Source organism: Eretmochelys imbricata, chromosome 4 (genome assembly GCF_965152235.1).
Source record: "Eretmochelys imbricata isolate rEreImb1 chromosome 4, rEreImb1.hap1, whole genome shotgun sequence".
NCBI classification, from domain to species: Eukaryota; Metazoa; Chordata; order Testudines; family Cheloniidae; genus Eretmochelys; species Eretmochelys imbricata.
In genome coordinates, this window is record NC_135575.1 from 37,944,125 (window position 1) to 37,971,506 (window position 27,382).

General features: G+C 42.0%; 1 protein-coding gene across 1 annotated transcript in view; it reads left to right on the plus strand.

Moving 5' to 3' along the window:
* The window catches only part of ALPK1 (alpha kinase 1), a 47,350-nt gene that overhangs the window by 17,075 nt on the left and 2,893 nt on the right, over positions 1 to 27,382 (plus strand). Inside the window, exons 4-12 of the mRNA XM_077814410.1 lie at positions 9,163 to 9,361; positions 12,227 to 12,286; positions 14,626 to 14,712; positions 15,499 to 15,575; positions 17,460 to 17,555; positions 19,370 to 19,474; positions 19,829 to 22,007; positions 24,298 to 24,451; positions 26,035 to 26,197. Coding sequence (XP_077670536.1) covers positions 9,163 to 9,361; positions 12,227 to 12,286; positions 14,626 to 14,712; positions 15,499 to 15,575; positions 17,460 to 17,555; positions 19,370 to 19,474; positions 19,829 to 22,007; positions 24,298 to 24,451; positions 26,035 to 26,197 — 3,120 coding nt within the window. The remainder of the gene's footprint in view (positions 1 to 9,162; positions 9,362 to 12,226; positions 12,287 to 14,625; positions 14,713 to 15,498; positions 15,576 to 17,459; positions 17,556 to 19,369; positions 19,475 to 19,828; positions 22,008 to 24,297; positions 24,452 to 26,034; positions 26,198 to 27,382) is intronic.

Below are 27,382 nucleotides of genomic sequence, written 5' to 3' on the forward strand. Positions count from 1 at the left end.
ATGCTCAAATAAATGGGTTAGTCTCTAAGGTGCCACAAGTACTCCTTTTCTTTTTGCGAATACAGACTAACACGGCTGTTACTCTGAAACCTGAACAATCTCTGTTAGCTGTAAGCTATCAAAATGTCCCTATGTTCTGCTATCAGCCTATAGAGGGCAACATGCCCACACACACACGTATGCGAGTAGCTTCATTGTGGAACAACTATATGCTCATGAGCAGTCATCTTGTGGCTACTCAGGTCATTTAGTGATTTACTGGATTAGGGCCCTATCCTGCTCTTACTGAAGTAAATGACAAAAATCTCCCATGAGATTAATGGGAGCAGGATTGCACCCTGTTATAGGTTTCAGAGTAACAGCCGTGTTAGTCTGTATTCGCAAAAAGAAAAGGAGGACTTGTGGCACCTTAGAGACTAACCAATTTATTTGAGCATAAGCTTTCGTGAGCTACAGCTCACGAAAGCTTACACCCTGTTATAGTAATCGTTGTATTTATTATATTAAATATTTGTAATTATCACGGACCAGGATGCTATTTTGCTGGGTGCAGTACAAACACAGAACAAAAAGATAGTCCCTGCACCCAAAGAGCAAGAGAGCAAATGGGTACAGATAGACAAGGAAATAATGAGATAATACTTGTCACCATAATGGGCAGTGGTCTCATCAGCAGCCTAGCCATTGACAAGATTTTTGTAGGCATGAGGGCAAAGAAGAGTTACCCTAAACCATCCACAAGAATCATTAAGAACTTTGCTTATTGAAAATCTGTTTTCTTTTCAAATGTAGCCAGCATATGAAGTTTCAAGGAAATTTAACTACATGGAAAGCTGGAAGGGGTCAGAGTAAGCCAGTTTTGACTAGAGGGAAACCAGCCTTAAACAGAAGTCAATTTCAAGTAATGATAACTCTTTCTTATTATTAGAGTAGTGCCAAGGGACCAGCCAAGACTGGGTCCACACATGGTGCTAGGCCCTGTACACACAAGTAGACAGTCCCTGCCCCAAAGAGCTTGCAGGTTAACTAGATAGGAGAAACACAGGATGAGGGCAAGTGGTATAACTCACAAGCAGAGTGAACAATGTAAAACAATATTTAATGACTGTTAACTAAAAATACATTTTCTGCCAGGTTTGAAGAAAATATGTTAATTTATTTCTATGTCCTCACAGTAAATGTGGCAATTTTCAGACCAAAACAATTTTCCAAGGCAAAGTTATTGGGAGATTGTGGGGAGGCAGTCTAAGATAGGCTATTGTAATGGGAACTAGTTGCAACCTTAACTTCCTGGAATTTTGCCCATGTAAGGACTGAATAAGCTTTCCTGAAGTTTAATGGGAATATTCAAGTCAATGAGAACTGTGCCTTAATGAGGACTGAATACGCTTTCCTAATGACTTTACCTAATGAAATGTTTAGAGGCTAACATTAGAGAAACGGTCCTGATTAAGATGCCACAGGTGTGCCTGACACTTTAGAGATGGGAACCTTTGAAACAGCAGGAAAGAGGGGGAGCTGAGTATTTAGCTTTCTCCTTTTTGTCCCTGTTGGTAAAGTAACAAAGAGCGTTATAATCTAAAGCCCTAACTCTTGGCCCTAGGTCTTTAGCTGTCCAGGCTGACCTTTTGCTACCTGACTTACATTATAAGAGCTCCCTTAGGTAATCCAAGTGTAAGGGAGAGTCAGGTAACTGAGATCTGTAGTTTTGTTTCTGTCTGGTGCTGAGTACAGGGCAAGGAGGAATTCATGCCATCAAAGGCTGCCTTTCATTTCTACCGATGCCTACATCCCTAGCATCCCCGGTCTTTCTTTTTTTTTAATTGAGAAATATCACAGAACTTTTATAAGCATCAGAGAATGGCAGCTCTCTAATTATAATCCATGATTTGCAGTGCTCAGGAAACTGAAATAGGTACAAAACCAAAACTTCCCATCTGATCTGTTGGATCAAAGAACAGTTTACCTGTTGGATCCTATGGTAAATTAGCCAAAGCTACTTGTGATAATGCTGAAAGTGTCTAGCCCTGTCTGGTAGATGGCCACAGTATAGCTGTCTATTAGTCTGAGTGACCAATGACCATTTTAAAGTATTTAAAGAGAGACAAGGTGGGTGAGGTAATATCTTTCATTGGACCAACTTCTGGTGGTGAGAGAGACAAGCTTTTCAGCTACACAGACCTGAAGAAAAGCTCTGTGGAGCTCAAAAGTTCATCTCTTTCACCAACTGAGTTGGTCCAATAAAAGATATTACTTCACCCATCTTCTCTCTCTAATATTCTGGAGCCAACATGGCTACAACCACATTGTAGGAAACATTTTAAAGGTATGATATCTTGTGTACCTTAAGGGATATAAATTAACCCTGTTAATTCCCAGTTTTCAAATGATAGTATAGCAGTATCTTCAAGCCCTGGTGATTCACAAAACATTTACTGTATTTATTCTCACAACACCCCTGTGGGAAGTATTATTGTCCCCATTTTACAGATGGCCCAGATCAAAGATATTGAGATGCCTATTTCCCATTGATTTCAATTGGAGTTAAGTGACCAAATATCTTTGAGGATCTAGACCTAAGTGACCTGCCCAAGGTCACACCAGCAGAGTAGGGAATCAAACCTGCCTCTCCTTAGTCCAGTGGTTAGGGCACTAGCCTGGGACTATCTTTCCTGTCATAGCAGGCAGAAACTTAGCACTTGCATAGCAGTTTACATTTTCCAAGTGCTCCGTGTACTTAGTAACTAATCTTCCTGGGGTTATGGTGAGTGCCCAAAGGGACTCAAGCTTTGTTTTCCTGATTCTGACATCCTCAGAATTCCTCAATGGCAACATAGCCTCAGAGATTCACAAATGAATATTTATCCATGTGTTGTCATGTGTATAAAGTCTATGTGCTGTTAAAGCTTAGAACAGGAAATGAAAAATATATAGTAAATGTAATTGCCAGAGAATTAAGCTGAAAAGAGAGAGTGAGTTTTTGATTCTTGAAAGCTGTAACTGTTCCAGAACTTAGTTCTCATCTGGTGAAGGAAGACATTTACTCAAAAAATAAAGATGTTCCAGGGCTTTTAAATTCCTTGGTATTTGGGGCTACTAATAACAGGCCCAATCAATCAATGGAAAAACTCTCAATGACCTCAGAAGGGAGTTGGGTAGGGCTTGTATCAGCACTCCCAGAAGTTACATAAGAAGTGAGGTAGTGGTGTCTACCAGTTTGAGCAGGGAACTAGATGTTCAGAATCGTGTTCTATTCCAGACTCTGCCACTGATTTGCTATATGACTAGGGCAAGTCATTTAACCATTCTTTGTTTCAGTTAACCCATATGTAAAATGTGTGTTAGAGAACATAGCAACCTCACAGAGATGCTGTGAGGTTTAATTCATTAGTTTTTGTAGAGGGCTATAAGATTGGCAGATAAAGGAACTATACAGAAATGCAAACTATATTATTCTACAGTTAGATTATTTACAAAGATTGACAGAGAAACCCAGTGCAATGCCACAGGGTTAACAATTCCCAGCAGATCCAGTTCCCACTGGAGAAGATGGGCTTTGCTAACAGTGCATTATTGAAGTCCTTCAATGCCATATCCTTCAATGCTTTGGCCTTTCATTGATTGGCCCACAGCTGATATAGATGGATGGAAGAAATATAAACAAGTAATAGACAATTTCTTTGGATTTATATACATAGACGAGATGTAAATTGTGTGTAAACTTTGGAAAAGATCTAGGAAATATAACTGAAACCACTGGAAATATGCACCATGAAAATTCCTTCCTGATGCGTTTATTTAGGATCTCTGTGAAGAATTTAAATTTTCACTAACAAAATAAATGAAAGTTGAAGTGTTCAAACATGAGTGCCTACAGCGAGGCACATAGTTCCCTAGTTAGGCACAGAGATGAATGCAGGATGAGTTAATGGTGCTCAGCATCTTTGAAAATTAAGTCGTTTATTAGCTGCCTAAGTTTCTACCCCTTTTAGTTGCAAGGGCATCTTTCCCAGTGTGAACTTTCCTGAGTCTGCAGACGAACACTCTTTTCATGGGATGCTTACCTATGTGTTCATTGCTTTGTAAATAGCCAGACAGGCGTGAACCAGTATTTCATTTATTTGTGCTTTTAATTCCTGTTAAATCAGTCATCACGTTAAGGGTTCCCCAGTCTTCTTCCCCTCCTCCTCTTCATTCATTATACACCAATAATATCCTTTTTACACAGTTCCTGCCAGGTCTAGTGCCAGATGGCTCTGGTTCTGAGTTTGTGTCCCGTCTTGGGAACAGCTGCCATTGTCAGTGCAAAGAAGGTGTCATGGCTTTGAACCCAAAGCTGGGACCCAAACTTGAAGCTCTATGTGGGGCGGAGCTATAGCAGTAATGCAAGAAGCCATGAAAACAGCACACACTTCCACTCACTGCCGTTAAGCAAAAGCCCTTCACTTTCAGTAAAGGCTCTTTTGCATTTTTTCCAATCAACCATGTATAGAAATCTCATGCAAACTTAATTCCGTCACCACCTGACTCCGCTTCCCAGCCATGAGGTTCCTCTTTGTATCATAAACTCAATTAGACATATGCATTTCACTTCATGGAAACAGATGTTGAAACAAAGTGTATTTTATTTCTCTCTCCCTTTCTCCCCCTAGATCTAGACACATACAGACACTCTCTAAAATGATAACAATAAGAAATATAGTAAATGAGAGAGCCCCCCCCCCCAAAGAAGGACAAAGGGGCTTAAGTGTCCATGTCTGAGCAGTAGATCTGAATTTCTGATTGCTCTCAGTTAGGCAGTTACACCTTTGAAGTCAGTGGAGTTACTCTGGGTTTATAATGATGCTATGGAGAGCAGAACTGGGTCCTCTGTCTCAGTCTGTTTAAAAGTAGTTTTGAGAGTTTCTTTATACATGATTTTGTTTACATACCCAGCATGGCAGTTATCCAGCACTGTCTTTGGATGCTAAGGAATTGTAAAGCCATGTTATTTGGCAACAAATGAAAGAAGTGAGTATTAATTTCTCAGTGTACTGGTAGAAACACAGGAACATAAGGACAGGGACTGACACCAGGCTATGTTACTATATGCCACACAGCGTGCAGCCGTTCCTTTTTTTAAAAAAATAGCGAAGATTCTCCCCCGGGCTTGACTTTTCTACATTTTGAGTCCATTTGGTTTTGGAGAGAGACACAAGAGGCTTCAGCTTTGAGCAGAGAGCTAAATTATGCAGCTGCAAGGCTGCCAGGCCCTCCAGAATAGGATGCTTCGTTTAGATTTTTCACAATGCTATTGAAGTGCTTATTTTCCTCCTGAAGAGACACAAACAGATGCAAACTTCTGTAAACACTTTAGAAATGAATTCAGTGAGTTTGGCCTCTCAGCAGTGCTCAATAGCTGACAGAAAAATGTCTAATTAGTGCAAGTGGAAATAATAGGGCCACTTGGATTCCTTCCATCCTCCTCCAAGTCTACTTTTCCTAGGAACTCAAAGGCCCTTTTGTTTGGCAGGTCACCCTCTCTCAGGCTTTTGTGCTCCAATCTATTAAGGGAAGAAGGGGAGAAAAAATAGATTAGGCAATGCTCTGTGCTTAAATATATGGTGTGTTCATGAGCATTTAGAATGGGTAGTTTGCAGGGTCAGTTTACAGGTGCTTAAAGAGAGGGATTCCTCCATTGTGAGCAGGCAGAAGTAGAGCATGTGCACGCAGGGAGTGGGGAATCCCTTTCAAGTGCCATCCTTTCAGCAAAGACCCTCTCTGGATCAGGAAAAAGTTAAACAAAAAACCAAAAACCAGAACAGCACCTTGAAGTGTGGAAAAGCTGGGAGATAGCAAATATGCTGCTATTGATTGGTTCCATTATCCTATCATATCCTATCCAAACCATCCATGCCTTGCTTTCTTCATCGCCTGAGAGTTACATAGCAAGCTGTGAATTTAAAAACTGGACAGAGTGGTAAAATCCCCTCTGTGAGCCTGATCCTGATCTCAGTTGCATCAGTGTAAATCGAGGGTAACACTATTGATGTCATGGAGCTACCCTGGTGTAAAAACCCATATGAATGGAAAATCCGTCTCAGTGGCCCAGTTCTCAAAGGTAGTTAGGCGCCTAACTCTTGTGAGTTACATGTACACTTGCGGTGGCGTGTAGCAGACAGACACTGCACAGCCAGCTACTGCAGATATAAAGATCCGTGTAGATGGGGAGAGAGAGCTTAGGCAAGTGGAGTGGCATGCCCTACAGGCAGGACCCCTAGGGTATATTCCCTACACAACTTTCTATAAGCCCAAGCAGTGCCTCTCATGTCAACAGTGCTGTTTTTAGCAGTGTCGTGTCCCACTGCCTCCCCACAGCCAGAGCCATGGTGAAAGGTTCCAGCAGTGAGGAAAGGCTCTGGCAGGTGGGCCTTTCCCTGCCTGGGCTTTTCTCGACGAGAGCCTTTTCCCCACTGGCTCCTCCCTGCCACAGCCTGTTCTTGCTGGGGAGCTGCTGGAGTTTTTGCTGCTTCTAGAGCCTTTCATTGTGGGGTATAGCTACGCACCACAGGGACAAGTGTCAATGCAGCCAACCTTTCAGTGTGGCGGAGAGCTAAATGCGTGGTGCTTCTCCTTTATACACTGTTATAAGTGTAGACATAGCCATTGAGTTGGGTGCCTAAATACCTTTGAGGTTTTGGGCCAGTGTGCCTACGAGGAGAGCTAATGAGAGGGAAATGTTATACGCCGAGTACAAACATTGAGATAGCTGCCGAAATTTTTTTTTTTTTTTTTTTTTTAATTTTGCTCGTGATTCAGATAAAGTTCTCTCTTCAGTCATGCACTATCTGACAGGGGTTTGGGGACTTATTCTGCTCTCACTCACAGCACTTTTAACACCATTGATTTCAGTGGAGTTACTCCTGATTTACACTGGTGTGAGGGAGAGGACAGTCAGGCCCTTTTTGGAATAGAGCTTGACATACTAGATTTTTCAAACACTCATGGCTCTGCACTTTTCACTGTATAGAGAGCTCTTTATATCCAAGCACCTCAAAGCACCTGACAAAGCTGGATAAGTAGCATTACGAGTCTCATTTTTACAAGGCGGGGTAATTGAGGGCTACAGGGAGGTTGTGGGCCAAAGACCTGGCTGGAAAGCATATTCTATGGCTGTGGAAGCACGGGAGGGACGGGTTCCCTGACTATACCATATTGTGAGAGTCTCTTCTCGCTTCCTGAAGTGACCTGCGCTCCCCCTTCTCCCCTCTGTGAAGACAACTCCTTTCACTTTTCTCTTACTTAAGACCGAGAGACCATGTGGCCCATGGGAATTCTACAGAATAGGATCAGTTAAAAGACAGTTTGGACAAGAAGGAAGGGACAATAACTTCACACTCCTCTACATTCCTCCTACAACCGGTGCTCCCGGGGTGATTTTTTGAGATAGGAAAAGAGGCTCCTGCCATGGTGTAATGTACACATTTCAGTGAAATGATCATTGGATGCTACTCTCCCCATCACAAGACAGGCCCTCAAAGGATGTATGAAATTCCTAATTTGAGCTTGTGGAGCTCTTTTCCTCATTGCCCCATTGTGTGTGGCAGGGGACAATGACTGATCCCACAACTCCCCTGGAAAGGGCATGGTGTTTGGGCCCTAGCCTGGCAGATGTCCCAAGATCTGCATGGCTCTAGACACCCACAGAGTCTCTGTGCATCCACACTGCTACCCTGCTGGCCTCCCTTCCCCCTAACAGCATGCTCCTTCAGGAACTCTGGCTGATTCCTCATACCAGTAAGAAGGATCAGCCTCAGAGGGGACTCCAAGGGAGCTAATACTGCTTTAAAAATCATTAAAGGTGACCTGCAAAGGAAAAAACATTGGACTTCTGCCCTGTTTGCTTCTTTGTGATGTATAAAGGAGTGTTTGATCTTGTAATCTTAATGTTGCATTAATGCCAGTTATTTATATTTAGGGCTGATCCCGCAAAGAGCTGATTTGCCTCCTGAGAGGCCATAATTTCCTACGGGACTTTTAGGGAAAAAAAGGAAAAGAAAATCTGCAGTTAACACTGACCGCTCCCATTTAAGCTAATGGGAACTCCAGCAGTTCAGCAACACTGAAAATTTGGATAGTATTTGGGTAGTATTTAAATATTTATGCATATGTAAATAAGTGGCCTGATTTTCAGAGGCACTCAAGTTTGAGTTTTCATCTTCACCTCTCCGTGCCTCAGTTTCCCAATTGCAAAATAGGACTAACAGTACTTACCCACCTATGTAAATTCCTTGAAGATTTATGGATAACAGCTGCTGCACAAACTAGATGCGGAGCTCTTGCAGCTCTCAGTGACATCAGATGGGAATTGAGGAGGTGCTCGGTACTTCTCCAGGTCAAGCAGTGTAAGAGCTAGACATTACCATTATGACTATGAATTGGTTTGTTGTTCATTTAAATTTACAAAGCACTTAACTACCATTCTAGGATCAGTATAACAATTAAAAAGACAAAATAGGGACAAAATCCACATTACAAACCCATAAAACAAACTACCCAACCAGAAGTTTCCATGCTAAAAAACAAATCAGAAAATAGACGGAAGTAATATTTATAATGCTAATAAACTCTATTTAATCACTATCGCCCTTACCAAAAGCCCAGGAACAAAAGAATTGCAAGCAGATTGAGAAATGCATATAGTATTTCATCAACCAGCAGATATTTGTTTTTCCCAATGTCTATTTCTTCAATCTCTGTAAAATTGTATGACTGTCTGATAGCAAATAAGGAAGACTATTTGACTGAAAATCTGGTCTCGTGCATAGTGTTGTACAAGCAGCTTCATTTGGCAAAGAGAAAAGGAGTACTTGTGGCACCTTAGAGACTAACAAATTTATTTGAGCATAAGCTTTTGTGAGCTACAGCTCACTTCATTGGATGCATCCAATGAGGTGAGCTGTAGCTCACAAAAGCTTATGGTCAAATAAATTTGTTAGTCTCTAAGGTGCCACAAGTACTCCTTTTCTTTTTGCGGATACAGACTAACAATGCTGTTACTCTGAAACCTGTCATTTGGCAAAGAGTTATTAAGCCTGAGTATTTTCTGTAAACGGTTAACTGAACTTCTTTTACCTCTCCTGTTTGTGCCTGGCTGTCTCCTGTTTTTGGTGTTCTTTTCAGGTTTATTTGAAAGCCTCCATCATGGTCAAGGACTGTGCAACAGCAGCTGCTATCGTGTTCCTGATTGACCGGTTCCTATATTGGGTGGATGCCTCCAGCAAACTTCTTCGGATTGCCAAAGGCCTGCACAAGTTGCAGCCAGCCACACCAATAGCCCCTCAGGTGGTTATTCGCCTAGCTCGCATCTCTGTAAATTCAGGTAACAAAACCCTTGTTAAGCGCTCGCTCTCTCCCTCTCCATTTTCTCTGCTCAGTTCTAATTAGGAGCTACTTGACTTTCAAGAGGATACTTTGTCCTATTCTGGGGATGACATTCCTATGATCCCAGTGCCATCTTTTCAAACGTAGATCCCACCCCCCTGCATCCCTCCCACCTCCTCTTGCCAGCACAAAGGGCCTGGCATAAAGGGTTTCAGAGCCAAAAGCAGTAGAGAAAATTGTGAAAGGGTGTGGAAAATACTAATTGGAGCTTTTGTTCCTTCACAAATCTGGCCTGCTGGTTTCAAACAGAGGTATCTGAATTGCTGTACTTCTGACCGAGAGCCTTTAAAAAGTAGATTAGAACACCGGCATTTTCTCTGCACTGTCCCGGCCGTTTTTTCAGTAGGGCCACTTGACTACACAAACAATGCCGCTGACAGCCCCACTAATGTAAATTGGTGCTTCTTTTCATCATACTTGGAGCGTGGATGGTGCCTGAACGGCTTTTAAAGTATCTTCCCTTATTTCAGGACCAAAGGTAAAAGGAGAAGCTGACTGAATCTACCCTGGTTTTAACAACTCAATTTAAATTACGTGATTTTTTTTTTGGTAAAATAATGACAATAGAAACTATAATTTACCTTTCAGAACCATTCTTGTTTCTATCCGTGTGTTTCGAATGCTCCCATTGCTGTGGTGTCTAAGCACCAGAATATTCATACTTTCGGCTGGTGCTGCAAACATATAACTCTACTCACATGAGCAGTTCTGTTGATTTCGTTTGGACTGCTTGTGGAGCCAAAGCTGCCTCAATATGATAAGAGTGGTAAAACAAGGCCTCACAGCATCTCTCTCAGCATTCAAACCTGCCAGTGTGTGACACAGGCCATTGAAACGAGTGACGAATGGCTGAGATGTGGAACACCTGTGTTTTGTTAAATGCTGTGCTGTCATTGGCAGCTTTTACTGGTTTTTTCCCTGTAAAGTCTGTGTGTAGGATGTTTCCTTGCTGCATGAATTCAATACCCATGTTCTTAAATCTGGTATTGAGGAGGGGTAGTTGTCCCAGGTTGCTTAGAGGAGTCGTGGGTTTGGGAAGAGGGTGCCTCCCTGGGTTTGTTGGGGGATCGTGGGGAGAGGGATTTAGGCTGCCAGTACAATTCAGGCCAGGCCATGCATTTCCCCAGTTGAGCTTTCCTCACCTCCTTCCATCTCCCCTAAAATTAAATCTGTCCTATCACCGTACCTCTCTGTAGCTCACCAGAGCTGCTACCCCTGCTCCTCTCTAGTCCTCCCTTCTAAGGAACAGAGGGGGAGCCCAGGGAGCTGGTGGGACAACTACACGAGAGAGAGAATGTAGAAGGGCGTGGAGCCGCTCAGCCTGCAAAGAGACTAGCAGCTCAGGGCCTGTTCCCCAATCCTCTTCTGTGAATGATGTAGCAGCCTAACCTCCTCACCCCTCCTCTGTCCAAAATCACATCTCTGTGCTTGTGATCAATCCCCAGGAGCAGCTCCCTATTCCCTGAAGAGGGGTAGAGGGGATCAGGGAACCATAGCTGCTGGAGGACAGTCTTCTCCTTTCCTCCACTATCTGCCACTGTTTCCTGTCCTTGGAGGACACCATCTCAGGGTGGGGGAAGATGCAGGGTGGGTGGCACAGTGGAGAGCTCAGCCCAAAGGGCTTGATTATGCCTGTTCAGAGCAGCCCTACATTATGGGAAGGGTGGAGCACCACAGGCAAGCTGAGGCCTTTTAACGAGTTCAGCATACTATCCTCATTATGACCAGCCGAGTGGCCCATGAGGAGATCACAGCCATGGCACCCGCCTACTCCCTGCCCTCCTTTAGGTGCTGACCCCCTGTAGGGAGCATCTCAGAAGCAGCTCTGTGTAAGGTGCATTTCTCCCTCCCCGCAGCTGGGTGGCTGTGCAGGGGCCAGACCTACATGATTGTAAGTAATACTGTAATATCTAGGTACTGGAAGGAATGAAGCAAGGCCCATAACTCTGCTAGGGGTTGTTGTTTCTTTAACAAATATTTTTTTATTTATTACCTCAATTCTACAAACACGTTGTACTGAGCATATCACATGAATGCAATGGGACTATTCGCAGCAGTAGTTCTGCACTCTAGTGTTGGCAGGATGGAGCTATAGAGCAGGAGTTCTCAAACTGTGGGTCGCAACCCCGTTTTAATGGGGTCGCCAGGGCTGGCGTTAGACTTGCTGGGATCCAGGATCAAAGCCTGAGCGTTTCAGCCCTGAGTGCTGGGGCTCAGGCTTCGGCTTCAGCCCTGGGTGGCAGGACTGAGGTTACAGGGCCCCCCGTCCAGGGCTGAAGCCCTTGGGCTTTGGCCCCACTGATTAGGGCAGTGGGGCTTGAGTGGGCTCAGGCTTTAGTCCTACCTTCTGGGGTTGTATAGTAATTTTTGTTATCAGAAGGGGGTCGTGGTGCAATGAAGTTTGAGAACCACTGCTGTAAAGTAATACATATTAACTCGGCATACAGGATTTTCTAAGTACAAAATAGTGCAAGTGTTCTAGCTATAAAGTATCCTACTTTATCATTTCTTCTGTGTTTCTGTACATGCAAAATTGCATGTGGCATTCAGTATACATACAGGTGTCCTTTATTTCCTGACCACTAGTTCATGTCTAGCTGTGAGTGTTTAACAGCAGTCCTAATTTCAGAAATGTACTTTTATACATTGTATAATTAAAAACCACTTAAACATGAACAGTGAATGCATTAGGAAGATGGAGACTAACTAGAATAGACAGAGTTTTATTCATGAATAGTTCAATCCCATCTAGATTACATAATGCATTTTTATGTTCATCTATCTTTTTGGGTTCTTTTTTCAGGAAAACTTTTAAAAGCTGAGTATATTCTAAGCAGCCTTATAAATGACAATGGAGCAACAGGTATGTCTAAGTCATCGTTTTTGGCAGTTTTATAATTCTTTTAGCTAATTGCACCACTCGCCCACACTCACACAAACTGTAAATATTATCATTCACTGCGCAACCGTTATTAAACTCCTGATTTTGCAATGACTTACACCGGGCATAATGCTTCCTACCAATATTAGTCAGAATTCAGTTGTGCTGCTAACAGTAGTAGCCTGATAAGAAATAATACTGATAACTAATATGTGCCTGCAGGATCGGGTCTTAAATTGCGATGTTCTCTTGCAGCTTGATCATGCATTCCTTGTGCACCAAAAACTCCCGCAAAAGCCCCTTTGTTGTTAGTATTTATTTCATTTTTAATTATTTTATTTTTAATGCCCAAAAATGTGGTAGGCAAATTACATATTTCCCTTCTCTCTGCTCTTTACCATGAGAGAGAGAGAGAGAGATGTGGACAATGAAACTTACTCTTTTCAAACTTCCCTAATTCATTCAGGGCCCAAACTCTGCGAACCTTTACTTAGTTCGAGAAGTACCCTGCACCTTTGACTGTATCACTGGCACTCTGCCTGCTGATTTCTGTCCGATTCTAAACCTTTGGCCAGTTTCAAACAGTTGACTGATCTTTATTTATTTTTTTTTTTTTAACTCAGATTGTCAGAGAAATGTTTCTCTCTTTCCTCCCATTCGGGCTTTATGCACAAAATGAGGAATATTGTGTCCTGTGCCAATAATAATTGTTTCTTTATATAGTGACCACCAGAGCTAAAAAATTGGGATTTGTACCAATGGAAAAGAAAGAATTCCATCTTTCACAGCACTGGTTCTAGCCTTGGAAAGGTCTGAAATATTGGACTTAAAAGTCATAATATTTTTGTGCTATTTTAGAACACTGTTAGAATTTTTATAAATACTTTTTTGTTATCATTACTCTTTCTCCCTCAGAGGTCTATACAGTTGGAGTCAGAACTTGCTTTACGGGTGGAAGGATGTGCAGTATTGCCAACTCCAGGTGCTCAGTAATCACGAGTCAGGCCCCAAAAATCATGAGATTTTTTTTTTTAATTATAAATTTTTGGTGCTTTTTCTTTGCCTTTTGGTTTCTGAGCCTTTATGATTCACTTGGGTCATGTTTTCAAGCTTTTCTCCACAACAATGAGGGCTAGAAACTTCCTTTTTTAAAATGAAAGATAAGTCTCTCAAACATCCACGTAAGTCCAGGAGCTGGGGTTGAAGAGACATACCAAATATCAGAAGACTTGTGATTAAGTCAGTGTGGGTTGACAGTTTTGAATATGAACAACATTGCCAGTTTTAAAAAAATTTAAACCTCTGAGATAAGGTTATTTGAATGCTGTTCAGCGAGAATAATTGTTTTATGTAACCATAATTTGTGATATTCATTCCTTAATTATTTTCAGTGATGTGTGTAAATGTATGTCTTGTTTTTAATTATGCCTGGCAAACTTACTTATAAGTTAATAAAGTTTTGGGTGTGAAAGTACAATATGTATGAAAGATGCCATATAACTATCAGACAAAAATAAGAATGTAGATGCCTAAACATTATTTGATGAAATTATGAGCACTCTTGTTTTAAGATGCATAACATATTGATAAAAGAAAAGGAGGACTTGTGGCACCTTAGAGACTAACCAATTTATTTGAGCATAAGCTTTCGTGACCTACAGCTCACTTCATCGGATGCATTTCCACTGAATGCATCCGATGAAGTGAGCTGTAGCTCATGAAAGCTTATGCTCAAATAAATTGGTTAGTCTCTAAGGTGCCACAAGTACTCCTTTTCTTTTTGCGGATACAGACTAACACGGCTGTTACTCTGAAACCTGACATATTGATGTGTGATGAGAAAACATTTTTTGGCACAGGCTAAAAAAATGTGTTACGCTGCCATTTATACATTACCACAAATAATTAATTTAAGTAATCACTTCAGTTAATATTTGTGATATTTAAATATTATTTATTAATATTTAGCCACCCTTGCAAACCGCTCTGAAATCTTTAGTAGGATATTCCATAAAAGTGCCAAATATTATTATTATTATTTTATTTTATTATTAATATTATTTTATTGCTGTTGTTCTATGGTTTATCTAAAAATAATTGGTATGAAAGCTTTATACTGGTGTATATCTCTCTGAGTTCTTTTACTGTTCCATCACCTTTGTATCTCAGTACCTACAAGGTACCTAAAGCCCTAATTCAAAGCCCATTGAAGTCATTGGAAAGACGCCAGTTGATTTCATTGGGATTTGGATCAGATTTTAAGGGCTCAGGAACCACCAACAGCTGTCACACTCCAGTGAGTTTTTAAACTCTCGTTTCAGGCGTGTGGCTGTATGACAAGGAAAGTGATAGGATTCTTGTTCAGTCAGTCTGTATACAGATCAGAGGACAGATTCTGCAAAAGCTTGGTAAGATCACACTCTGCAGCCAGACACTTTTCCATGCAGTGATTTCACCATTTAAGCGTTAAACTAATTACCCGTGTTCACAACTTACTAAAAAGAAATTCCTGTGTTAAGTAAAGACTTGGCTTATCTAAAATTTCCCCCTGGTTTCCCTGACAGAGAAAGCCACAGAAAATTAGCTCTACTCACAACTGGCTGAGACAGAAAACACTTGCAGCTAGCAAGAGCCCATTTATCAAACAAATGTAATTTACAGATCGTCAGTCTGTTTGCTGAGACCACCAGAAGATATGCACTTGTAAATGCTGTTTCTTATGTTATTTTTAATATTCAAGCAATTCCCCCCTTTTCAACATTCTTTCCTGAATTGCCAGCCAGTAACTTACCCCCATAGAGCTGTCATGAAAATTCCCTGGGCAGACGCAAGAAGGCCCAAGGATGGTGGTGCAAAGAGCTGCTGTATGGAAGCTCTGCCCTTGGTAGGATGACAGCACAGCCGGCCTAATGCTATGCTGTGCCTTCCAAGTGAATTTGCATTTTCATGACTGCTAATCTAGGATCTTTCACAAGCATAAAACTTACATTTATGAACAAACCAAAGCAATATGAAATTAATAAATGTAATGTTGTAACTAAGCTGGAAAAGCATGGTAGAATGGTTTTATACAGTCTTGAAATCTCCCAGCTCAGGTTAGGTGAAATAAACTCATCTGCTTTAAAGCAATATAGAGCTATGTTGTAACTTAAAGAAGCAGTCTGCTTATTGATTATTTCTCTGCTTTATTTCAGGAATGTGGTATGAGGCAGCGGAGCTGATTTGGGCTTCAATTGTAGGCTATTTCAAACTGCCTCAGCCAGATAAAAAGGTTAGTGTTTTTTTCACCCTGAATACTCTGACTAATTCCACGTTGATTTCAGAATCCATTGTGTTTCCCTCAGTCATATGTCCTGGGTTTATTCTTCCTGGATGTAGTCAGTTTCAGTCACGTGGGGCAAATGTTCTAGCTGAACGTTACACTATACTTGATTTATTTTTACATGCATGTGCATGTGCTTATTTGAAACCAGCATGTCTTGAGCTTTGTTTTGCTTTCTGCAAAGGAATAAAATGATCATTTTCATTCATTAGCATCATCAGAAGTAAATGATCAAATGAGACGATGCAATGTAGTTCTCTGATGGAGTGACAGACTAGTACCAAGATGCAGCCATTGTTATACTTTTAGGGAGGGGCCTTAACCATTTAATTGGAACCAAACTTTCCCGAGCTTCAGGAGTGTTCAAATTCTGAATCAGGGTCTGAATATCTATCTATCTATCTGGGTAGTTATACAGTCCCCATCATTGACGTATCTGAATGGCTTACGGTATATATTCATCTTCATAACCCCCCCGTGAGGTAGAGAAATGCTGCTATTTCCATTTTACAGATGGGGAACTGAGGCGGAGAAGGGGTAAGTGACTTGCACAGAGTCACAAAGGAAGTCTGTGGCAGAGCAGGGAATTGAAGCTTGGTCTACTCAGTCTTATGTTAGTGCCCTAACCATCATAGGTCCTACAGCCATCCTTCATATATTTTGTTATTAACTTTGCAAATAGCCCAGATCTTTATAACACTTCCATGCTTTAGAATGTTTGGAATCTGGATCTCAATTGTGTAAACCAGTCCTGTCTTTATAATGGACCAAACCAAAACTCCAGATCCCAAACTCCCTAAACTTAGTTTGTTAAAACTCTGGACCAAAGTTTTGCATCTTGAACCTTTGAATCAGAATCAGAAATACTTATATGAAAGCAGAGGTGTGCAGGGAATTTTACAGATATTTAAGAAGGCAAAGAGGCATCATGTAATGGAATGATTTAGCTGTACTAACTGCAATCTTAAGGTAATCTGTTGGCTGGAATCTGTTTGGGAATAGTGAACAATTGTCCTGTTTTGGAAGGACACAAATGGCAAATTCACCTATCTTCATGACATTACAAATTCTTGTGGTTCACTGACCCCTATTCAGAATTGCTCATTCCAATCCCCAGAGTTAAATCGTCATTAACTGGAGCTCCTGCCTTTTTGTCAAAATCTGGGATTTTTTTAAACAAGTTAAACAACATTAACTCATCAGTAGCTTGGTGCTCTATCAGCAGAACTGCATGTTGATTGCATTTGATATGGCGCTTGTCTAGACAATTTTTCCTTGTGCCTCGCGAATAGTTTGAGAAAAACTGATCAGTTCTAAATTATTGTTGTGCAGCTAAAGTTAGTAGAGTGTTAAAACTGAGCCTAAACAGATTAAGAACCTGTTTTCCAAAATCTGTTTAGTCAGGATTTAATGTAGCATTTAGTCTGAAGATATTCTTATGTCACATGATGCTGTGCCGTATTTGTCACACCTTGAAAGCTGACAGGCTGGAGAAAATAGTGAGGAAGAATGTAACAAAATTCCAATCCTCATTCAAATCCCTCCTATAATACAGAGCAAGTTCCCTAGTTGGTGTAAATGAATGCAGTTTAATTCAGTTCAGTAGAGCCATACAGACTTACACCAGCCTTCATTTTTTCCCCAATGCCCGCACATTTATAATAATCCAAAAAATATAATTTGGCTAATTCGTTTCCTGCTCTAGATTTCCCCATGTGTCCTCTCTTCTCTGTGTGTCTTGTAGATGTCTTTATCTTTGTGTCTTGTACAGCACCGTCAAAAATAGAAAATAAAATGGAAAAAACACTTGTTTGTTTGTTTTTTATTTTTCAGGGAATTGCTACATCACTGGGTATTTTGGCTGATATCTTTGTTTCCATGAGTGAGAAAGATTATAATAGTTTTAAAAACAACTCTCAAGTTGACCTGGTAAATATTCATATATTAGAAGTCTTTTGCTGATCCTTGTCTAGTTGCACCAACCGCAGCCAAACTTCCTACTCTTGTCCTTGCACTGAGTGCTTGGGGAAGCTCTACAACGCCAGCCAAAGAGTTCGTTATCTCACCTAAACACAAAGTGGGTGTCATTTCCTTCCAGGACGAATTGAAGGAACACTGTGTGAACGTTGTTAAGACCAAAATTAGACACCTCTTAAAACTTCCAATGTGATGGGAAGGGTCTCCGGGACACAGGAATTGGTATTGATCAGACCATTAGTGTAGATAATCTAGTATCTTGCTCTGGCAATAGCCCAAGACTCATTAAAGAAAAAGCCTCTTATGGACACAAAACCTGAGAGGTGTTGAGCATCTGCAAAACCCAGTGGACTCAACTAATCAAATTCTAAGGACCGTGCTCTATCCTGACTAAGTCCAGATCTTCACTGAAATCAATGGCAATTTGCCTGAGTAATTATTATGTTTTAACTTCTTAAAGATCTCAGGATTCATCCCATAGGGAGTGGGTCATGTTCAGTGCATCTCAGGATTTGTCCTATAATGAAGTCATTTATTTCACATAACTTGAGAGGAGAAATCAGTATCCTTCTGAACTAGAAGTGCAATCTGAACATAGCATTGCATTGGAACAAACAGGGACTTTCATTTTCTTCCACAGTGTGTCAAGTCCTGTGGTCCTAAATCAGATCTTGCTCAGACAAAATTCCTGTTGAACTATGTTAATGTAAACAGTAAGGCTGCACAGTTAGTCAGAAGAAATCAGGATACGTAGAAGTTAAGGTTCACAAGGCAATTTAATTCATGTGCATTGGCTATATTTAGTATCTTCCTGTTTTCTGGTTAGATATATAGCTTAATTTCTGTTGGACATAAAATGACTACTACAAAATTCATGGCCAATTGAATGTAGTTATAGGAATCCTCAATTTACTGCTTTACCTGATTTTATTTTAATGAAGTTGTAGCATTTCATGACATCAGGCCAAATTATGACTCATGTTCTCAGCAGATGCAGCTGGGCTCTGCAGTCAGATCAGTCCCACTGATTTCAATGGAACTATACTGGATTACCTCAGTGTAACTGAGATCAGACTCTGCCCTTTTATTTCCAACTATTTCCCACCACATTACTATTACCCTCATTATACAGTCAAGTCTTTATGGGTATGCAATGCTACCAATCGAAGCCTAAGATTCAAACTCAGGCTCAAGCCTAACCCTGCTTCCATCCACACAAAAATCACTCTAACTTAGGGCTCAGACCCAGGACCCCAGGAGGGTGGAGGATCTGAGCCTGAGTCAAGCCACGACCCACAGTTCAAGCTCTATTGCTTTGCAATGTAGACACAGCCCCACTAGATCCGTGCTCTGGGAGTCCACCAAAAGTATTCCGTGAGCTGACTTCCTTTGTCCTCTGGACCGTCAAGTTTTTCCACACTGTACCACGAATAAAGGGCTAGAGCGGCCACATTTTGGGAGGGTGCTACGAAATCTGAGATATGGGTGGTTGGACTCAGGCCCGGATAATGTAGTGTAGATGCTCCAGGCCCAGGTTGGGACCCAGGGTTCAACAATTCCTAACCTAGGGTTATAGATGAGCGTAGAGACTCAAGCCCTATGTTAACAAATCCAGGCTCTGCTAACTCAAGATCTGCTAACCCTGGACTTACATTGCAGTGTAGACATACCCTATAAGTGTTACTTGTCTTTGTCCACCACCACGAACATGACATTACAAAGATGACATAGTGTGTAAAGGAATTCTTATCCTGCTGTTTTAACAGCGCCTTCTCCAAGAGTTTGACCATCGCTTCCTGTCAGCTGCTGAAGCCTGCAAGCTGGCAGCTGCCTTCAGCCAGTACACCCCGCTTTTTGTGCTCACAGCAGTGGTGAGTATGATTTCAGTTCACATCTGGGATTTGGGCAGGATGCTGCACGCTTCCCAGAACTCCTATCTAAAACCACAGAGGAAGAAAGACCGGCGGAGAGAGAGATCCCCCAGAGTGATAGTGCTTTGCAAGTTAATACCTCACCCCCATGCAACTCTAAGCAAATTTAGAATAAAGCAGCATAATCAGATATATGAGACAATCCTTACCTCATTTCCTAGAAATGCAGAAACGAGCTGTAAGAGCTGATATCTGTGCCTTGAAATCCATGAAGAAACAGCACTTTTTTCTTTTTATTTGGAACAGAATTCCAGATTTCTAATTCATTGACTTCTCATCCTTTTTCCTTTTCAGAACATCCGTGGCACATGCTTATTGTCCTATAGTTACTCCACACAATGTCCTCCAGAGAAGAGAAAGTTCTATTTGTCTGAAGCTAAGAAATCCTTTGAAATTGGTCTCCTCACCAAGAAAGAAAATGACCCTGTCACTAGCAGGCAGGAGCTTCATAGTTTCATTAAAGCAGCTTTTTGCCTTACAACAGTTAATCGGCATCTCTACGGGCAGAGCGAGAGACTCTGTGTGGTGAGACAGCTATGTGGCGAAGCCATGGAGAAACTGTACACTTACAGCACTTCACCTTTTACAGAAGATCAAGACAAAGAAACACTTGCCAAAGAGATCATGTCTTTGATCATGTCTGTCAAGGAGCATTTACAAGTACAAAGCTTCCCTAATTCAGATGCCAGATCTTATGTTCCTGATAGCTACAAAGGTGTAGTAGAAAAGCCTATCTTGCGTGGTGAAGTGAATTTTGAGAAAATCCTTGAAATGCATTCCCAGCATCATAGGTCAGTAAGTGAAGTGTTTGAAAGTACTTGCAGGAGCCAGGAAACCAGGCACAGAGAAGCCAAAATGGGAGCTTGCATCACTGCCTTAAAAACTGACACTAAAAATGTAGACACTATATGTAACACTGAAGAAAAATTATGCGGTGGCAAGGACATTGCCAAAATCTCTGCTTCACAAAACACAAGAAGCCATGAGAGACTCCATGGGCAAACAAGAAGGAGATGGATTAGTTCTAATGCAATGAACGTCTCCCTTGTAGAAGAAATGGAGAGCAAGCCATTAGACAAAGTTATCAATGATGAAAATGGCATTTTCAGCAGTTTGCAAAGCAGGAGTCAAACCACTAGTTCTTTGAAGTCTTGGAGCAAGTTGTCAAAATCAAGTTCCTCTGCTAGCTGGGAGGAGCTAGATTGCAACGCCAGCAATACGCTTCCCAGAGATTGGCAACAAAGGGGAAAGGGCTCAGTGGATGAGCAGTGTTGCACAGTCTCAACTGAATCTACTGAGGGAAATGTTCAAGGCGGGAGCCTGCACTCGTCCTTCCAAACTCATCATCTCTCTCTTCAGGAGTCACCAGGTGGCTGTTCAGGTCCTTCTCAGCATTCATTAAAGAATAATATGCTCTTTGCTAATAGACTAGCAGATGTGTCCTCAGCTTCCAGAGAAGGGCTCTTGCAGGGGACAGAACCTGAAAGGGATGCCTCAAAACAGAACGCAGGGGATGCCAATAGTATAGACTTCAGGAACAATGCTATTTCTTTCGTGGACTTAAAGGGTTCCCATTTTTCTGGTCCCAACAGACCTGAGAGGGAGATGATTTCCTCTTCCTTGGTAGAATTAGAATCCTTTGAAATGATTGAGTCCAGAACCGAGGATAGCAATAGAGACTTCAGTGTTATTCACAGCCCTACTCAGCGCAGCAGAGTGGAAGGAAATGTAATAGATGCCGAAGCGTATAAAAGAATCACAGAGCCATTATCTAGAAATAGTTATGTGTGGATTGACCCGGAAGGAGATACTGTAGACAGTACAGATGATCTGTCAGTTGAGCCTCATATACCTATAGGTAAGGTAGGTACTACTACATCTATAAGCAACAAGTCAAAAATAGCAAGTGATTCCTTTGTACGTGACTGGATTAACAAATCTTCTGCTGGAAATGGGTCTTTTGAAATGCCTGAAGTTGACACCCAGGCAGATACAGAAGATGAATGGGAGTTTGCTTTCAGCAATAGAGGGAGCTCAGTAAACAACACTCCTGCCATGAATGCTCCAAGGCCTCAACTTCACCACAGGGTTGGGATCAGAATTTCACCATCAGGGAGGAAGAAGCCAGAAGCTGACAATTTTAATGACTGTGCTACCACAGAGGAAGATGAAGCGGAAAAGTACAGAAATGTTCTGAACAGCAGCCACAGCTCAAGCTCCTCTCTGAAATCATGGTACAAATCAGCGCAGTTTTCCAGCAGTTTCTCTGAACTAGAGAGTCCATCTTTTCTGAACTCCAGTGGGAGCTCTTTTGTCTTTGTGCCTGGGAGAACCAAAGAACAAATCCTAAAAGCTCGCTTTCTAGAGGATGATGACTATGAGAAGCTCTTGTCAGGTGTTGAGCATAACTGGCTAGTGCAGAGACTGGAGTCTACTGGAATATTTAAGGCTAGACAACTCCATAAAGCATACTGTAAGTAACATCTCCCCTGTGTGTATATGTTATGTGCCATCGTAATCCCAAACATAGTTATAAGAGGGTAAGAAGGGATTTTGTACTACATGCAGGCTGGCACTCTTACTATGATGATGAACAAGGTATAAATCCCTCAAAGATAGATAGAAATCTAGAGTCTGATCTTGCAATTCTTATTCATATGTGTTTGTACATTGGCCCTCTAATTCAGAGGTTAGAGCACTGCCCCTGTAAACTGAGGGTCACATGTTTGATTCTCATTTTGACTTATGCCAATAATTTAGATGAGAGTAGAGTAGGGACTGGTCCTTTCTGGGCTTGAACATCTATGAAACTATGTATGAGTAAAGGCTACAGAATCAGGTCTGTACTTCTTACTAGGATTATATAGATCTCAAGAGTCTGGATATTTTTAGGCCCTCCTCATTTTTCAAAATATTTACATTTAAATGAAAAAAGAGCCAAGCCAGGGCAGCACAACATTTTGGCTTAGTTTACTGTTTTGCTTAATATCGTATCCAGTTTTTTCCTTTGATCCGTTAACCAAACCAAGTAAGACTGTACCTGCTGCCAGAATCTCTCAATTATTTTTAATTTGTCTTAAGGTCCTTGTGAGTTTTATATTTTGTTCATTTCAATAAAACTCTGTTCTCAATCTGTGAGTCTAGGAGCTCTGTCTGCTAGCTCACAAAGTTAATAAACAACTGAAGCGAAGCACTAGCTTAAAGTGTGGCTCTAATCCGAGGGTAAGTTTTGATTAAACGTTTTGATTGATCTGATCTGAAAAAAAAAATCAGAAGTTCAGTTTGTGAATATTGAGATATCAATTTGTGATGGGAAAATTATTTGAAATCTTGAAAATTCTTGTAGAATCATTTCCTGCCCAGCTCTAAGTGCCATGGTCTATCTAGTACAGTATCCACTCTCTGACAGTGCCAGCACCAGATGCTTCAGGGGAAGGTATACGAGCCCTGCAGTGGGCAAATGTGAGAGAATCTACTTCCACATGAAGGTCTCCTCCAATCCAGGGGTGGGCAAACTTTTTGGCTCAAGGGCCACATCTGGGTATGAAAATTGTATGGCGAGCCATGAATGCTTACAAAATTGGGGGTTGCGGTGCTGGAGTGGGTGAGGGCTCTGGCTGGGGGTGCAGGCTCTGGGGTGGGGCTGGGGATGAGGAGTTGGGAGTGCAGGAGGGTGCTCCAGGCTGGAACCAAGGGGTTTGGTGGGCGGGAGGGCAATCAGGGCTGGGGTAGGGGGTTGGGGCATGGGAGGGGATCAGGGGCAGGCTCCGGGTAGCACTTACCTCACGCAGCTCCCAGAAACAATGGCACATCCCCTTCTCCGGCTCCTATGCAGAAGCGCGGCCAGGCGGCTCTGCGTGCAGCCCTGTGTGCAGGCACTGCCCCTGTAGCTCCCATTGGCTTTCAGTTCCTGGCAGCTCCTGGCCAATGGGAGCTGCAGGGGTGCGCTTGGGGTGGGGGCAGCATGCAGAGCCCCCTGGCTGCCCCTACATGTAGGAGCCAGAGGGGGTATGTGCCGCTGGTTCCGGGAACCAGGCGGAGTGGGGCAAAACCCCGACCCCACTCCCCAGCTGGAGCACCAGAGCAGGTCAAGCCCCAGACCCGACTTCCCAGTGGGAGCTCGAGCGCCGGATATGGCCCCTGGGTTGTAGTTTTCCCACCTCTGTCCTAATCCTAGCAGTACATTGGTTTTAACCGTGAAGGTTTTATATTCCTTCCAAATTTGTGTTAGCATTAACTAGTATAAGTCTAGATATTCTTATCAGTATAACTGTCCAGTGCCACACAATTTGGTGGTATTCAGGCTTATATATGAGCGAGAGGCTTATGACTGGCTCATAGCAGGGGCATTACAGAGCAGGAGTGAAATGCATTTCATTCTTCCTGTAGATATTTTGTGTTCTCTACTTGCTAATAGTTTTTTTTCTGGACTCCCTAATCATTTAAACTTTTATTAGTGTACAAGACGGGGGCAGGAAACCGCAAAGCAGCCCTACAGTGTGTCCTGCCAAAGCAACGCATTTTGCCTAACTATCTTATATATTTCCACTTACGGATGCGCTTCTACAAAAGATGCTGTTTCAATACTGCGCTGTAATAGTTGAGTGTGACAGGGTAGCAGAGCTTTGAAACTTTGTCTGGGCATGGACATCCATCCCAACGAAAAAAACTGATAGCTCTTAGGTTTCATCCTTGGTTACTGGTATAGAACAACATTGCTAAAGAATCTATCAGTTTCATGTGTGGGGGTTTTCTTTTGGTAGCTGCTCTTCTTCTGAAATACTCCAAGAAATCTGGGCTGTGGACAGGCCAGGAAACAGCTGTGTATATTGGAGACTACCTGAGCGTGGCGAAGGAAGGCAAACAAAGGACTGCATTTTGGATACACTTTCTGCATCAAGAAGAAACTTTGGGAAGGTATTGATCAAGCACAAATTGCTGAAGTGAAATTTTAATGAGGGCTAATTCTGCACACATAGGAACATGGCAATTGCCATACTGGATCAGACCCAAGGTCCAGCTAGTCCAGTGTCCTGTCTCTGACAGTGGTCAGTACCGGGTGCTTCAGAAAAAGGTGCAAGAAACCCCAATGTTATAGGGGAATTATGGAATAACCTGTTCCCAGGGCAAGTATTTCTTCCTAATCTCCATTTGTTAAGAGCTGTTAATATCCTGAAGCAAAAGGGTTTTATAGCCCTTCCAAAGCTCCTGGCTATTTGATTGATCCTCACTGTTATAGCTCTGGATATTCTTGTTACCCAGTTTGATTCTGAAGTTACAGCTTTCCATTGGGACAGGTATTTAAAAAGAACCAATTGCTTCATTATTGTTTTCTATGTTATCTGACACTGTGTTACATTTACTGTCCATTTTCCTATTATGCCCTTGGGCTTGTCTACATACAAACTTGCTCAGAAGTAAGTGAATGGATTTTATTTCACACCTTTTGTTGTTTCAGATTCTCTCATTTTGCATTCCTATTTCCGATTTAAATATAATCCAGATACAACACTCGTAATCTGAAATGAGAGTTATTCACACACAGACTTGCATAAAATAGGAAAATAGTCAAATTAAAACCAATTTAGTGATTTCAGTGCAAGCTTGTATGTAAACAAGGCACACAGTAGAGTGCAGGCTTGTTGTGTTTTAATACAAATATGAGTAGAGGTTGCTCATGGGCACAAGATTAATTGCCAAGTCTTGTCCTCTGCCTCGAGTTGAGGTCTTTAGGTCTTGCTGTGCTCAGTGCTGTAACGCCCAAGTCTGATTTTTTTTCAAAAATGATTTAGACACTTGGGAGCCTAAATCCCATTTACAGTCAGAGATTTTGGCTCCCAAGTGTCTAAATCACTTTTGAAAGTAAGATTTAGGCTCCTAAATCAGTTAGGCATTGCAGTGCTGAGCGCAGCAACACCTAAATGGCTTTAAAAATCTGAGCCTAGCTGTCTTCTTCTCAAGAGGATAAGGAGAGAGCTGGGCGGGGCGGAGCATGGCATGTCTGAGAGATGGATAACATTTTATTCTGTGCCGTGGCTTTGTGAAATGGACACCCCTGCCCTAAGAACTGGAATAAGTCTACCAGCTCACTTCACCAAGGCCACAGCACCTAGAGGCATTGCTTGCTGCTTGGCAGAGGGAAATGTGGATTTTGGATCATGAGTAAATGTGGTATATGGGTTATTAGGGAGTGTGGTGGGATTTTCAAAGGTGCCTATGCTCCAGTGGAAGTCAGCTAGAGTTAGATGCCAAATTCATTTACACGCTTTTGAAATTCTCACCCTAAGACTAAGATCTTTCAGAGCTAACTTCTGTTGTTCCATCAAGAGGTACAAGACCAGATTTCAGTTGTTGTCATTTTAAATAAGTTACCAATAAATAGCTTTGCTCTTGAACAACAAAGTGGATTTGTGGTGATGATTTGCATCCCAATGAGGATTTTGCTTATTGCTATCTGCCTGAGGAATTGGCTACGCTGTGTGTCTGTTTTTCCCATGTAGGTATGTTGGGAAAGAGTATAAAGAAGAAAAGGGGCTTCTTAATCATTTCATTGATGTAGAGCGACAAATGACTGCCCAGTACTACGTGACAGAATTCAACAAAAGGCTGTATGAGCAAAAGATCCCAACACAGATCTTTTACATCCCCTCTGCAGTACTCCTGGTAAGAAATTCTGAACTGAAATCAACTGAAGCAGGGAACTTACAGAAGCCAGCAGGAAATGATCAGAGAATGTTTCTCCTGTAGAACAGTGGGTAGAGAGAAAGGTATAATATTAAGAAAGTTACAAGATCTCTGCAGAACAATAATTATTATAAGCCACTTGTGTCCCATACACAGTGGATATGTAAACACAGCATTTTGGAGCAAACGGAAGTGAGCCTCCTGGCTAAGGGTAGACCGCCGCTTCGTAGGCTTCAGAGTCTGAGCTCAAGCCGTAACTTCAAAGCACTGTCTAAACAGCTGTTTTGAGAACAGTTGTATGATCCTCGCTAGGCCAAGTCTGTCGACCCAGAGAGGCTCGCTCGTTCACACTCCGAAACGCTGGGTAGAGGTCCCCTAAGAGGCAAATGCCATTACCTGGTAAACAAGTTTGATTATTTAAAGATGAAAAAACATCTAACATACAAGCACAGATTCTCATTAAAGGTTGCAATGGATGCACCTGTAAAAGTATGTATGTCCTGCCGGGCCACCAAACCCATACCTTTACATGTGTAACTGGGGCAGGGAAGGGTTCAGTTAACCAGCTGGTAGGTGTAGTTGCCCAACTTGTGTTAGCACCTAACCAGTTTGTGCACAGAAATATGAGGGCTCATGTTTGCCTGCAGGTGCACGTACTATTTTAGTAGCTGCACCTTTAGTATGCTTCTTTAAAATTTAGCCTATACTTCTAATGGTGCTCTCGGAACTACCAGAATTTGGGTAAAATTCTGCTCCATTTATTCACTTAAATTGGCTCATTGATTTAAGTGGGACTACTGAGCACTGGTGCCAGAATGGGGGGCAGGGAGCTGTGGCTCTCCCCACTTATAAAAGGACCATGCCCCCTACTTTTTAACAAAGGAAACATGTGCTGAGGGGAAAAAATGCAGTCCCCATGTTTAGAACTAAAGTTGCCTGTTTGTTTGTACTATAATTAAATATTATAATGTGGCTACATTTTGTATTCTGGTTATTTATGTTACAGTTGTATTCTGCGGGTTATTTAAATAGCATTTTAATTCCTCTGCCACTTTGTCCTTGGCCCACCCGCTTCGATGAAGGTTCCAGTGGCCTTGCTACTCAGATGAGCCAGGCAAGAAGGGTGTGGCCCTGAGATTGTCAATTCCTTGAGACAGGAACTTG